Source organism: Ursus arctos, unplaced genomic scaffold, assembly GCF_023065955.2.
Source record: "Ursus arctos isolate Adak ecotype North America unplaced genomic scaffold, UrsArc2.0 scaffold_19, whole genome shotgun sequence".
NCBI classification, from domain to species: Eukaryota; Metazoa; Chordata; class Mammalia; order Carnivora; family Ursidae; genus Ursus; species Ursus arctos.
Window position 1 is genome coordinate 51,996,649 of NW_026622863.1, and position 12,548 is coordinate 52,009,196.

Sequence of the window (12,548 nt, forward strand, 5' to 3'; positions counted from 1 at the left end):
ATGTATGTGCAAGTGGAAGTGCCATCTGCTGTTAATTCCCTATGGTCTCATTTGCTGCAGGATTTTATGGCGGGCTGGTGATGAATGGCATATCCAACGGTAAGTAAGACTGAGGGTAGTGGCTGCTGTTAGGGATAATCTAATAAAGGTGTTAGATCGAGTGTGTTCTGACATAACCTAATCTTACAGTAGGAAGGAAGAAACGAGTAAAAGGGCCATTAGTGGCAATGACAAGGGGTCTGTAGAAAATGAGAAGTAGAACAATTACAGGCGAGCAGATTTAAAAAAACAAAACAGGGGCGCCTGGGTGGCACAGCGGTTAAGCGTCTGCCTTTGGCTCAGGGCGTGATCCCGGCGTTATGGGATCGAGCCCCACATCAGGCTCCTCCGCTATGAGCCTGCTTCATCGTCTCCCACTCCCCCTGCTTGTGTTCCCTCTCTCGCTGGCTGTCTCTATCTCTGTCAAATAAATAAATAAAATCTTAAAAAACAAAACAAAAAAAAAAAAACAGCGATTTGTTAGATGTCTTGCTCTGAGGCATTGAGGGGAAGCGGTCAGCCGTTTGTCCGGAAGGTCTTGGGTCACCTGTCTGCTTTCGATCAGCTTAGAATCCTCAGTTTGAGGTCTTGGATTGGAGGAGCCTTCCAATCGTGTGTAATTCTGGGTTTCTTCGTTAGTTGTGAAACATGAACCAGAATGACCTCCTGGAGTTTCACTGCTCTATTTGTTTCTTACAGCACCTGATAGGTTCCTTCCAATAAGATCCAAGAGCAGTTATTCTCTGAGGTCTATTCCAATAGATGGAATCTACTAGTTGAAGATCATGAAAAAGCTCTTTGAAGCACATTTTCAGAAGGTGGCCTTAATCAGGTGGTGATAAGACTGGATATAGTCAGTCAGTCCCTGGTAATATTTTGCCACATCTGCAAATAGCAGGGCAGGACTAGTATCGGAAGTGAAATCCCTAGAGACATGCATGATTCTTCCGGTTGGTAACTCATAGGGGGATAGCTGAGTGAGTGGGCTACATGGCCATAAGGGCTAGAGAGAGTACTTTTGGCCAAGGGAGCGCAAAGGTTTCTAAAAGTTTTGCTGATGTGAACAATGCCAGCGGTCTGTTCAACTTTTCTAGAAGATTGTCAGTGATTAAAAAATAGAGTTTATATGAAGTGTGACATGATCACTTAATGTAGACGTAAACATTGGGATGACCCAGGGTTGGAAACAAAATCAATCAGCTTTTCAGTGACCATAAGAGCCGCAGCTTTTTGGCAAAGAAATGCTTTAACCCACTCTGCAAATGGACATACAATAACTACAACATATTCAAGTCTCATGGAGGGTAGAAGATGGATAAAATCCATTTGAATGTGTTAAGGGGCCCTTGAGGCATGGCCACCACCTATCCAGGGCCCCATGGTGATGTTTGCGTGGTCCAAGCCACACAGTCCCTATTTGTTCCCCACTGGCTTGGGACTGTCCAGTAAGGATCAGACCTTCAAGAAGAGCCAGGTGGGAACCTTACCCACCCCCTCACTTCAACCTCAGCCCCCGCTAGGCCCCTCAGGTATAAAGATCCCAATAATCGCCCTCAGTGGTCTTTTGCCTCCCTCTCCAAAGGCACTGCTGACCCCACTCGCCACCCCTTAGGACAATCATTCACTTTTAAAAGACTCTCCATATGAGCCCCTTTCCTAGGCCCATAAGCTGGGCCCTCAAATAGCCCCAGAGGAAGGTCTGCTCATGACCTCCATTTTACACGGCTGGAAACTGAACCTAGGGGGAGGATGGGCAGAAAGTTCCTATTTGTGACATCCAATGACAGGTGGGGATGGAGGAATCAGTGCCAAGCCCAACCCTCCTTCTGGTCCCAGCTACTCTAAGGATCATCATCTCCTCCTCCCTCTCTCCCTAAGGTGCCCTGTAGATCCTCTCCTTCCCAGATGCTGATGGCCCCCGTAAGACTTTGCAAAGGCCACCATAATACATTACTTTTGACTGGGTTGCTTAAACAACAGAATTGTATTTGGTCAAAACTTTGGAGGCTAGATATGAGATCAGGGAGTCAGCAACACTGATTTCTCCTGAGCCCTCTCTCCTTGGCTTGTAGGTGGACATTTTCTTCCTCTGTCTTCACATGCTCTTCCCTCTGTCTGTCTGTGTACTAATTTCCTCTTAATAACACTGGTCACACTGGATTAGTGTCCACAGTATCCCCTTTATTGTACCTTTTTAAAAACCCTATTTCCAAATTCAGTGACATTCTGAGGTACTGGAAGTGAGGACTTCAACATATCAATTTGGGAACATACAATTCAGCCCGTAACTAACACATCTTTTCATAGGGAGCTGACAGGGAGGAATTCTCATGAGGATGACCTTATTTAACAGTCCCCAAATCACGGCCCTGTAACTCGGGCCTTGCACTCTAAGGTATTAACACAAGAGAAGCGAAACATATCCATATAAGGAATCAGAAATGCAAGAATCAGATAAATGTCTGTAACAACTGTTTGATAAAGCCCCAAACTGGAAACAACTCAAATATCTGAAACAGATGAGTAAATAAACAAACAGTGGTTTATCCACAGAACGTTACTTTTTTTGACAACATTAAGAGGATGAACTAATTACATAGACCCATTGACAAATCTCAAAATAAATATACCAGATGAGGACAGCCAGGGGGAAAAAAAACCCAAACATTTTATTTTCAGTCGTGTAAAATTACAGAAAATACATATGCATCTATTGTAGAAAAAAGTAAATCGATGTTTGCCTGGAGGGCAGAGAGAAAGAGAATAAGTAAAGGGCATGACTGAATATGGGGTGATGCATATGCACATTGTAATGATTTGTGATGATGGTTTCATGGGTTTTTATGAATGTCAAAACTCATTAAGTGGTACAGTTTAAATATGGACGATTTATTACTTAATAACCATACCGAAAAGGTACTAACAGTTTAATTTTAAAAATTCTGTTTTCAAAAAATAAAGTTTGGCAAACCTATGCTGACCCCACCATATCCGTTGTAGTGCCCTGGGATCAGCAACTTGCCTCAGTGGCAGCAAATACAGGTGAGCAATAAAAGCCATTTCCGGGGCGCCTGGGTGGCACAGTCGTTAAGCGTCTGCCTTCGGCTCAGGGCGTGATCCCGGCGTTCTGGGATCGAGCCCCACATCAGGCTCCTCAGCTGGGAGCCTGCTTCTTCCTCTCCCACTCCCCCTACTTGTGTTCCCTCTCTCACTGGCTGTCTCTGTCAAATAAATAAATAAAATCTTAAAAAAAAAAAAAAAGCCATTTCCGCCTGAGTCGTTGGGAATGCAGGCTGGGTAAAGCCTGCATTACTGGACTGAGATCTTACTTCTTTCTATCTTTGTTTTCCTTCCTGTGCGGCAATGGCTTTACGTCGAACAATGCAGAGAAGTGACAGGAATCCGTAAAACTGTTAGATTCCTTTTCTTTTAGAGAGAGCGCATGTGAGAGAATATGAACGTTGGGGGGGGGGGCGGTGCACAAGGGAAAAGGAGGAAGGATCCCAAGCAGGCTCCGCACTGAGGCTAGATCTGTATTCAGGGCTTGATCTCACAACCCTGAGATCTTGATCTGAGTCAAAACCAAGAGTCAGACGCTTAACCAACTGAACCACCCAGGCGCCCCCGTTAGATTATTTTCTGACAAGGCCCTCAGCTACACAAGATTCACAGTTCAGAAGGATCTGAGAATTTCTGTACTTTCTCATCCTTCACAGCCGTACTGACTGGAACAATGGCAGGTGCCCCTTTAAAAGAGGCACATTCCAACCAATTTGTTGCAGTCTCTTGCCCTCGCTCTGTTTTGGTTTTTTTTTTTTTAAGATTTTATTTATTTATTTGTCAGAGAGAGAGCACACAAGCAAGGGTTGCAACAGGCAGATGGAGAAGCAGGCTCCCCGCTGAGCAGGGAGCCTGATGCGGGACTCGATCCCAGGATCATGGGACCATGACCTGAGCCGAAGGCAGACGCTTAACTGAGCCTCCCAGGTGTCCCCTCCCTCTCCATTAATCCTCTAATTGTGTACAATTATGATTCCCCCTATAATCTTTCAGCCAGAAAGACACTTTCAGACACTACCACAGAAAATTCTGGATATCAGGGTACACCACTCCTCTGTAGGAACTGGGAACAGATTTCCTACACCAGTGCTGAGCACGATGCAATATCCCCTGCAAACAAGAGAACGATTTCATGTTGTTCCCAGAAGTACCGGAGGTTGTCACAACTGGCCCCTCGTCAGGGTGAGTGCTGACACCACGAAATATCCTGGCATCCAGGCTACAATTTAACCACAAAACCCTACATAATTTCCTTAGAGGCCTTGGGCAACAATGCAAACAGGGACCGAACTAGAGGGAGGACTACCATCCTTCCATCCCCCTGAAGCACACAAACATTGGGGTGCCCACGGCAGCTGTTTCTCCTGCCATTCTGAAAGCACCCCATAAAGTGAATCTAACCCTTAAGATAAAGGTGGCTTACACAATCAGGCCTTTGTTACAGCACAAACCAGAGTAATAGAGGAAGGCTGTTCCTTCGTTGGTGGCTTGGAGGCTGGAAATTCCATCACGAGAGTCACCAGATCAATAATATCCCTAAAATGGTCACTTTTCACATCACCAGCAGAACTCAGATGGAGTCCTCTAGAACACAATGGGGTCATCCATGCCCTAACTAATCAGAGAGAAAAGGATGAGTACTCTGGCTTCTCACATTTACCCAGTGACTGGGAAAACACCAAGGTTTACTTCGCTGAGCACGCCAGAGTGGATAAATGGTACACATGCCGGCACCTGCAGGTGGGAGAGGTGAATGGCTGCTGCTACAGAATCAACAGTAATAAAAATTCACACGGGCCCGAGCTGACACACGCAACACAGCCCCACATACCTGGAATTTATTTTGATGTTTGGATGTATGAGGCTCAATTCAGGCAGACGGCACCCTCAACACAGATCTCGAGTGTTGTTATACTGAACAAGGAAATACATTTGCTACATATCTAAGTTGTTTTTCCCATGTGAATTTTGTCGTAGTCAACGAGGTAAGGCCTTCGGCTAATGCCTTTCTCATTCAAGATATTTATAATGCCCAATCCAGTATGAACTCTCTGGTGTCGAGTGAGGCCAGAGCTTTTACTAAAGGATTTCCCACACTGGTTACACTTATACGGCCTTTCTCCAGTGTGAACTCTCCGATGGTCACTGAAGTTGGAGCTTCGCCTAAAGGACTTCCCACACTCACTGCACTCATATGGCCTTTCTCCTGTGTGAACTCTCTGGTGTTTAAGGAGCGCCGAGCTTTGGCTAAAAGATTTTCCACATTTGCTGCACCGATAAGGCCTTTCTCCAGTGTGAACTCTCAGATGTAGAACGAGGCTACAATTCTGGCTAAAAGATTTCCTACATTCACTGCACTCATAAGGCTTTGATCCTGTGTGGACTTTCTGGTGTTTTAAAAGACTGGAATTATAGGTAAAGGACTTCCCACATTCACTGCACTCATAGGGCCGTTCTCCAGTGTGAACGGTATGGTGTTGCAGGAGCGCAGAGCTTTGATTAAAGGACTTCCCACATTCACTGCACTCATAAGGCTTTTCTCCAGTGTGAATTCTCCGATGTTGAATGAGGTTGGATCTCTGACTGAAGCATTTGCCACATTCTCCACACTCAAATGGCCTTTCTCCAGTGTGAACTTTCCGATGGTTATTGAGGCTGTAGCTTTGGCTGAAAGATTTCCCACATTCACTGCACTCATAAGGCCGTTCTCCAGTGTGCACTCTCCGATGTTGGAAGAGGTTGGAGCTTTGGCTAAAGGATTTGCCACATTCCCCACACTCATAAGGCCTTTCTCCTGTGTGAACTCTCTGGTGTTTAATAAGGCTAGAGTTATGGCTAAAAGATTTCCCACATTCACTGCATATGTAACATCTTCCTCCAGGGCGGACTCTCTGGTGATGAACGAATGTGTGCTTGTGGCTGAAAGCTTCTGTGCTGTCTCCGCAGCGGCGTTGAGTTTTTCCCTTGTGGAAGGCTGCCCCACATTCAGTTCCATTGTTTGACTTCTCTCCTGCGTGTGTGGCCTGTTGCTGGAGGAATCCTGAGCTAGCCAGGAAGTCCTTCCCAATCTCCCCACAGATAAAGGGCTTCCCTGACACTTGCAATCTGCAGCTCTTGACCACTGAAGCTCTGCCTCTGTTGTTTCCAAAGGGCTTATCGCTCAGGTGCTGCTTCTGCTGCTGCTGCAGGTTTTTGCTGAAATAGAATCTTTTCCCATGCGTCCCACCAGTGTGCAGTTTCTCATCAAACTGTGTTTCCTGGTGCTCAGCCGAGTGAAAACTGTCTTTCAAGACCGGACCACACACCTCATAGGGGTTGGCCTTCTGGGGAAAAAGAGCTGTCTCAGGAGTTCTGACATGTGACACTCCTTCTACAGAAACGCTCTGCTCAGAAGGTGCCTCCTCATCCTCTGCTCCATGCCAACAACCTGAAAGCAGGAAATGCTGGTGAAGTGCACGGTGACTTTCTTGGCAGGCAGCTGCTACCCAAGTGTGTATGACAAACCCAGAAACGAGTCCATGAGATTGTTTATAGGATAAGAGGTTTGAGTTCAGGCTGAGGATGAGGCCGCTTAGCCGTACTAGGCCACTAATGATCACAAAATGGGGGTTCAGGGACACTCACGAGGTGAAACAAACACACTGAGAAGAGACAAGGTCTACATATAACTTTCAAAAGGACTTAGTCCGCCATGCAGAACGGTGTGTTCAGACCCAGGAAAATTCAACAGTGAAAGAGATGCTGGTGTTCAAGGACTGTTTAAGAATCTATGTGCACCTCACGACACAACACATAGGAGCCCATAAGGAGAGTGCCCCACACGGAGCAGTGACGAAAATGGTCAAGATGTGGAATCCAGAGAGGTGTAGATTAGCCCTGGGCAGGAAGTAAGAGTACAAGTGATGAATAGCAGTTGACCAGTCACCTGAGTGTGAAGACTGGGGAAATAAAGGCAGGTATGAAGTGTTGGGGCCACTGTCATTACCAACGAAAGACCAGTCATGTGGAATAAGTTTCCGGTATGATGTGTACACAGCCCTGAGGTCATGCCTCCCCCAGGTGTTACTGTTCAGAGCCAGGCTGTGAACCACAACAGACTCTCCACCATAACCCCGGGATGAGCAACTATGTGGCACCTGGATGATGCAAGTAATAAGGGAAAGACAGGGGAGATAAACGGCCAGCACTGGCCAAGAACAGCTCAGCACATGCAGTGCACACAAGAGAAAATTTTATATTTCTTTTATATTCTATTCTAATATAATCTTCTAATAAATTCCAATATATTCTAATATAATATTCTATATCATATTGTTCTATTATAAAGAAAATTTCCAAGCAAGAACAGACCATGGTCTACATAACAGTGATGGTCAGTGATGGCAACTTCTGGCACAAGAAGGAATGAGGAAATGTCAGCTAGAGGAAGAAAGTGGAACTTGGGATACTCGGGTGCTTTGTAACTGGAAGTCACTTGGCAGGGAGAGGGCAAGCACAGGGGGATCCACTGGGCTGAATGGAATAGTCCTGACCCTGGTTGCTTCCCTGAGAGGCTTAGGACTGGCAGGAGTTGGGGCTGCTCAAGAAGTGGGCAGTGCACATACCTCAGCCCAGCCAACCACACTGCCTCTTCAAGGAAATAGGGAAGGAAGCAGAGACCACGATCCTGACGGGAGGACAGACCCGCCCTTGGGGAGAAAGGTAAAGGGAGAGACTAGCCCAGGGCACAGAGGTGGGTGTGAGGACCTTACCCAGGGAGGTTATAAGCGCCAAGTTCTCCAGCATCACATCCTGGTACAGGTGTCTCTGAGTGTCATCAAGAAGATCCCATTCCTCCCAGGAGAAGGACACGGCAATGTCCTCAAAGGTCACAGTGCCCTGGCAAGACGGAGACAGATGAACCCATAAACAGCCTCTCCCTCAAAGATGACAATCCATCCCCTCCACATCTACCCCCTCACCATCCTCTTCCTAAGCATCCAACACAGAAGAGAAACCAGGCCCTAGCACCACTGGTGCCACTGTCTCCTCACAGGCCCATTGATCGTGGGCACCAGCCATAGTAAGACAAGGCAGGTGGATAAAAAGCTATCAAACGAGGGTCTGGACAGAGGCATTCACCCATTTCTGCTAAGCAATTCCCTTAGTATGGACAAACCATGCAATTCTCAATCCCGGGGCCCTAGGGCATCCGGCATACTCCCTCTACAAGAACACATCATTCTTTAGATGGCACATCCCCCACATCGCAGACACTGCCACACGCCCATGGCTGCCACCAGCTTACTGCCCTGCATACCTTAGGCATCTCTCTGGCCTTACAATTATATATGACTGTATTTCAATCACCTCTTCACCCCACTGGTGAGGATGGGCTTGTGTGCTAGGGTTACGGGGATGGCCAGATGACAGATGAGATCGACAGCATTTTTCTAACCATACGTATTTACAACCTGGGAGAGGAGGACACCACACACCACACAGGGCCACATGGGGGTGGCACTCTGGGAAAGACTGAACAGCTGGTGGTTGTAAGATCCAGGCTTTGTAATATCAATACAAAGAGGTACCTGTTTCCTCTGGGAAGATACCACTGACTTATCTGAGTAACTCCATGGGCAGGTAGGGAGCTGAAACCAACTACAGAGGGATAAGCACCTGATCCCCTTGATCAAAAACATTCTTTAGTTAGGAGATCTTATTTCTGGGAGCAGAAGTAGCACTCTGGCCATCTGAGGTCCTCATGGTTTCCAGACATCAGTGCCGCACATAATACTGGGTCTTAATTTTAGACCTTGCACCACAACCTGACGACAGCATTCACAGGACGCTTTGCAAATTCAAACAGGATTAAATACTGCCACTGACTTCCCAGGAAGCCCACTAGCCATCACAGCCCCAAATCCTCCTATGAAGCCTTCACTGCTTGGGTCTATTCCTTGCCTCAGATGTGTGGATCTCAGCTACCCATGGCCCTATTCCATGAGTTGCTGCACTTGCTGTCCCCAAGGCAATCACAACCTCCTCGGTCCACCGAACCCTCATTCAAAGCCCACCTCCATTAGTGGTCCACCCCAGGACTTAGTGACTCTCACAAATGACCACATTTGCCCTTGACCTTATCTTCCTGGCTGAATGAAACAGCCCAGGCCCCAACAAAGTCCTCACAAAATCCTGGTGAGTGAAGAGTGGTGAATAAAAACCCGCTCTGGTCTGCGTGACATCTTGCCTCGGTTATCCCTTGGCTCTGTGTCCACCTCGTTCCTGTCCACCCTCGCCTTGGAAGCCTTGGCCGCCTGCCAGACTATCTTGTCCTGGACACACACTCCTTTCAGGGCCATGTACCTGCCTCATTTGTGTTTGTGAAGCCTCAACCACTCACCCAGGTACCCAGGCAAGAGACCCAGTCCACAGTCTCCATCTTCCCTACCTGGCTCCCTAATAGCTTTACAATCATTACCTGACAATTACCCCTCCTAATCGTGAATATCCTGAATCCTCCATCCTGAACCTTCCCCAGATTCCCAGACCTATATGAACAACTGCCCACATCATGCATCCATTCAGTGGTCTCTGAAATATCCCAGACTCTCAATACACCTAAATCAAAACTCCTAACACCCCCCCTCCCCACACTGAATATTACTACTACATTCTTCATCTTAGATAATGGACCTTCCACTCCTACAGCTGCTAAGACCTAAAACACTGGGATCATCTCTGAGTCCTGTATTTCACTCCTTCTCCCTCATCAGAGAATCTAGTTGTCCATTTAAAACATCCAACCAGGACCTAACCACTTTCCCTAAGCCACGACTCTGGTCCATTAACTCTCACCAGGGCTTTGGCAGTAGCTACAGCCTGATCTTCCTTCTCCTTCAGTCTCACAGTCGGTTCTACACTCTGCAGCCAGACGGAGTCTGGTAAGACCTTGTTCAGATCACTTTCTGCCTCTGATTCGCACCTTCCCATCACCTCCAGAAAACACACCCAACTTCTCAGTCATTCCAGTCTTGATTCCTGTCCCCCTGCTCTTTGCTCCCACCTAAAAGGACACATGTGGTTTTCTGAACACTCAGTTCAGTTACGCCTCTAAGCATCTGCATATCCTGGAACCAGTTCCTAATACATTGGTTGCCAAAAAGGGGAACATTTCTATATAGAGCCTGATATAGACTTAGAACCCTTTGCTTAGGAATTCCCCAGGGCTCCCAGACCCAGGCCTGGGGGAATGACACTTAAGAGCCCCAGGACACCATAATCCACAGAATATGTGGGTGGTGGCCTGGGCCATCGAGGGGCTGAGACACCCTCCACTGACCTGTGTAGGTTCCACAGCACCTCTGCCGCAATGGGAAACCGTGCAGAGGAGCAATGGAGAATTAGGTCCATGGCAGGGTTCGTTGGGCTCGTGTTACCCGTCCCCTTCCCTGGCCCTGGAGTCAGGTGACCGCAGCTGGCTCTCTAACCGCTGTGCCTCAATGCTGTGTTCCCTCTTGCCAACTGTGCCACCTGAACTAAGAGCCAACCTCCCAGGGACTCCATGTCCTCTCCATTGCCCTCCGGTCAGCTCTTCCTTTGAACCGCCTTCGGGAAACGTTAAAATCCCAAACGGAGATCGGGTCCCTCCTTTGGCCAAAACTCTCCTTGGAGTCTAGAGTCCTCACCTGAAGGTACCGGACCTCGGTCCGCCATTCCAGGCGTGACTCTGCCTCACGCTCTCTGTCACCTGAGGGCAGAATCCTCCCGTCTCCGGCCCCCTCCAGCCTCTGCCCCAGCCGGCCCCTCAAGCCCCGAGCCCGTCCCGCAGCCAGCACGCCGGCGCTCACACACGGGCCCCCGCCCGCCGGCGCCTCCCTATCCCGGACACCCGGGCCTGGGCCGCAGGGACGCGAGCAGGCGCCCCGCGCTCGAGCCTTTCGGGTCTGGGTGGGGGGACGACGGGGAGGGCGCGGAGATGAGCGTTTACCTGAGCCTGGTCCCTGGGCGCGGTCGCCGCCATCGGACTCTTTGGGCGGAGCGGACTCCCGGGCCGGTGGTCCCCGTCCCGGCCCCCGGCGCGGGGCAGCCCAGGCGGCGTCGCCAGCCGCGGACCCAAGTGTGTGCGGCGGGAACAGCACCTCCCCTCGCGCCTTCTCGGTTAGTCACCCCAATCCTGAGCCTGAGCTCTGGAACATTAGCGGATGAACGGGCCTGAAAGGCAAAAAGACCGCCAGGGGGATGAGGCCGGAAGTCCCGCCCCGACGTTAGGGGCACACGCAGAAGCGACTCTTTTCTCCATCTTCATTGGTCAGAGATGCAGTCCATCGACGCGCACTCTTCTGGGTAATGTAGTTCACAGACGTACAGGACGAGGATAAGACATTCCCAACGACCTCTGGGAGGAAAGGCCACGCCCCCTTGAGGGCTCTGGAAATTGGGGTTTTCCGTCCCAGGCCAGAGGGACTTCGCTTCTTCTTACAGAATCCGAACCCGGATTTCTGGGAAGTGATGTTTGCAACTGATCACCCAGGTGTTTGGAGACATTATTTCAGACTCCTGGATGCTCAGCGTGGTCTCAAAGCTAAAAACATTTCATATGCTCCAAAAGGCTGCAGATCCAAATGCACATATCATTCTATAGAGTCATTTAGATACAAAATGTGTCCTTGGAAGCAGAACCTAGTAAACGTTATGATCCTACAAGTCCAATACACCCAGAAGCATTAGAGACAGTTTTGTCAGTGTGTGTATGTTTGGTCAGGGACAAGGTAAAAAATACTTCATACAGGGCCATGACAGAGAAGATACAGGATGAATGTGAGGCCACCCTGAAGCAAGAGTTTTTTTTTTAAATGCACCCATAGAAAACATCTCTCTAATCTGACCATTAATTTTTGTGTCCAATTCATTGAATGATACTTTTATCCATTTAATATCTTAATTCATATCCTCGCACAAACCCAGTTCCTTTTAGGAATCTAACATCCGTCAAAAAAAGAACAATGTAATAAATGTTGTTTTGGAAGGGGACAATGGCTTCAGTGTTCAAAGATGGAGCATGTATGCAAAGGCTGCTCTCCTTTTCCAAGGAATTGGGGTACCTAAAACCATGATATCTCATTGTTTGGAAGTGATTATCATATCTCTTGCAGGGACTGTTCTGCATGGGGAATTAGTATTACCTCAGAACTATAATTGCAAAATGCAAATTACAGAAAGTTATTACTGATCACTACGTAGTGCTTCAAAGGTGGTGGCAGACAGAGCTTCGATGAAACACCAGTGGACGGGGAAAAAAGTTAAGACCTCAGAGAAGATTTAGCAATGATGTCTGAGAACAGGAATATTTATGTTGAACACATGACCAGAATGGTCACTCTGATGGTTTTCTCCAAAATGAACGGTCTTCATTCCTGATAACATTGTGCAGTATCAGGGGCGCCTGGGTGGCACAGCGGTTGAGCGTC

At 48.1% G+C, this 12,548-nt stretch overlaps 1 protein-coding gene across 1 annotated transcript; it reads right to left on the reverse strand.

The window, feature by feature from the left end:
• Nucleotides 1–451: 451 nt before the first annotated feature.
• On the reverse strand, nucleotides 452–11,318 carry LOC113247981 (zinc finger protein OZF-like). The gene is made up of 3 exons (XM_026489365.4): nucleotides 11,069–11,318; nucleotides 7,851–7,977; nucleotides 452–6,526 (listed from the first exon to the last, which is right to left on the reverse strand). The coding sequence occupies exons 1-3, from the start codon at nucleotides 11,099–11,101 to the stop codon at nucleotides 5,043–5,045; spliced, it is 1,644 nt and encodes a 547-aa protein (XP_026345150.3). The 5' UTR covers nucleotides 11,102–11,318; the 3' UTR covers nucleotides 452–5,042.
• Between the last annotated feature and the right edge of the window lie 1,230 nt (nucleotides 11,319–12,548).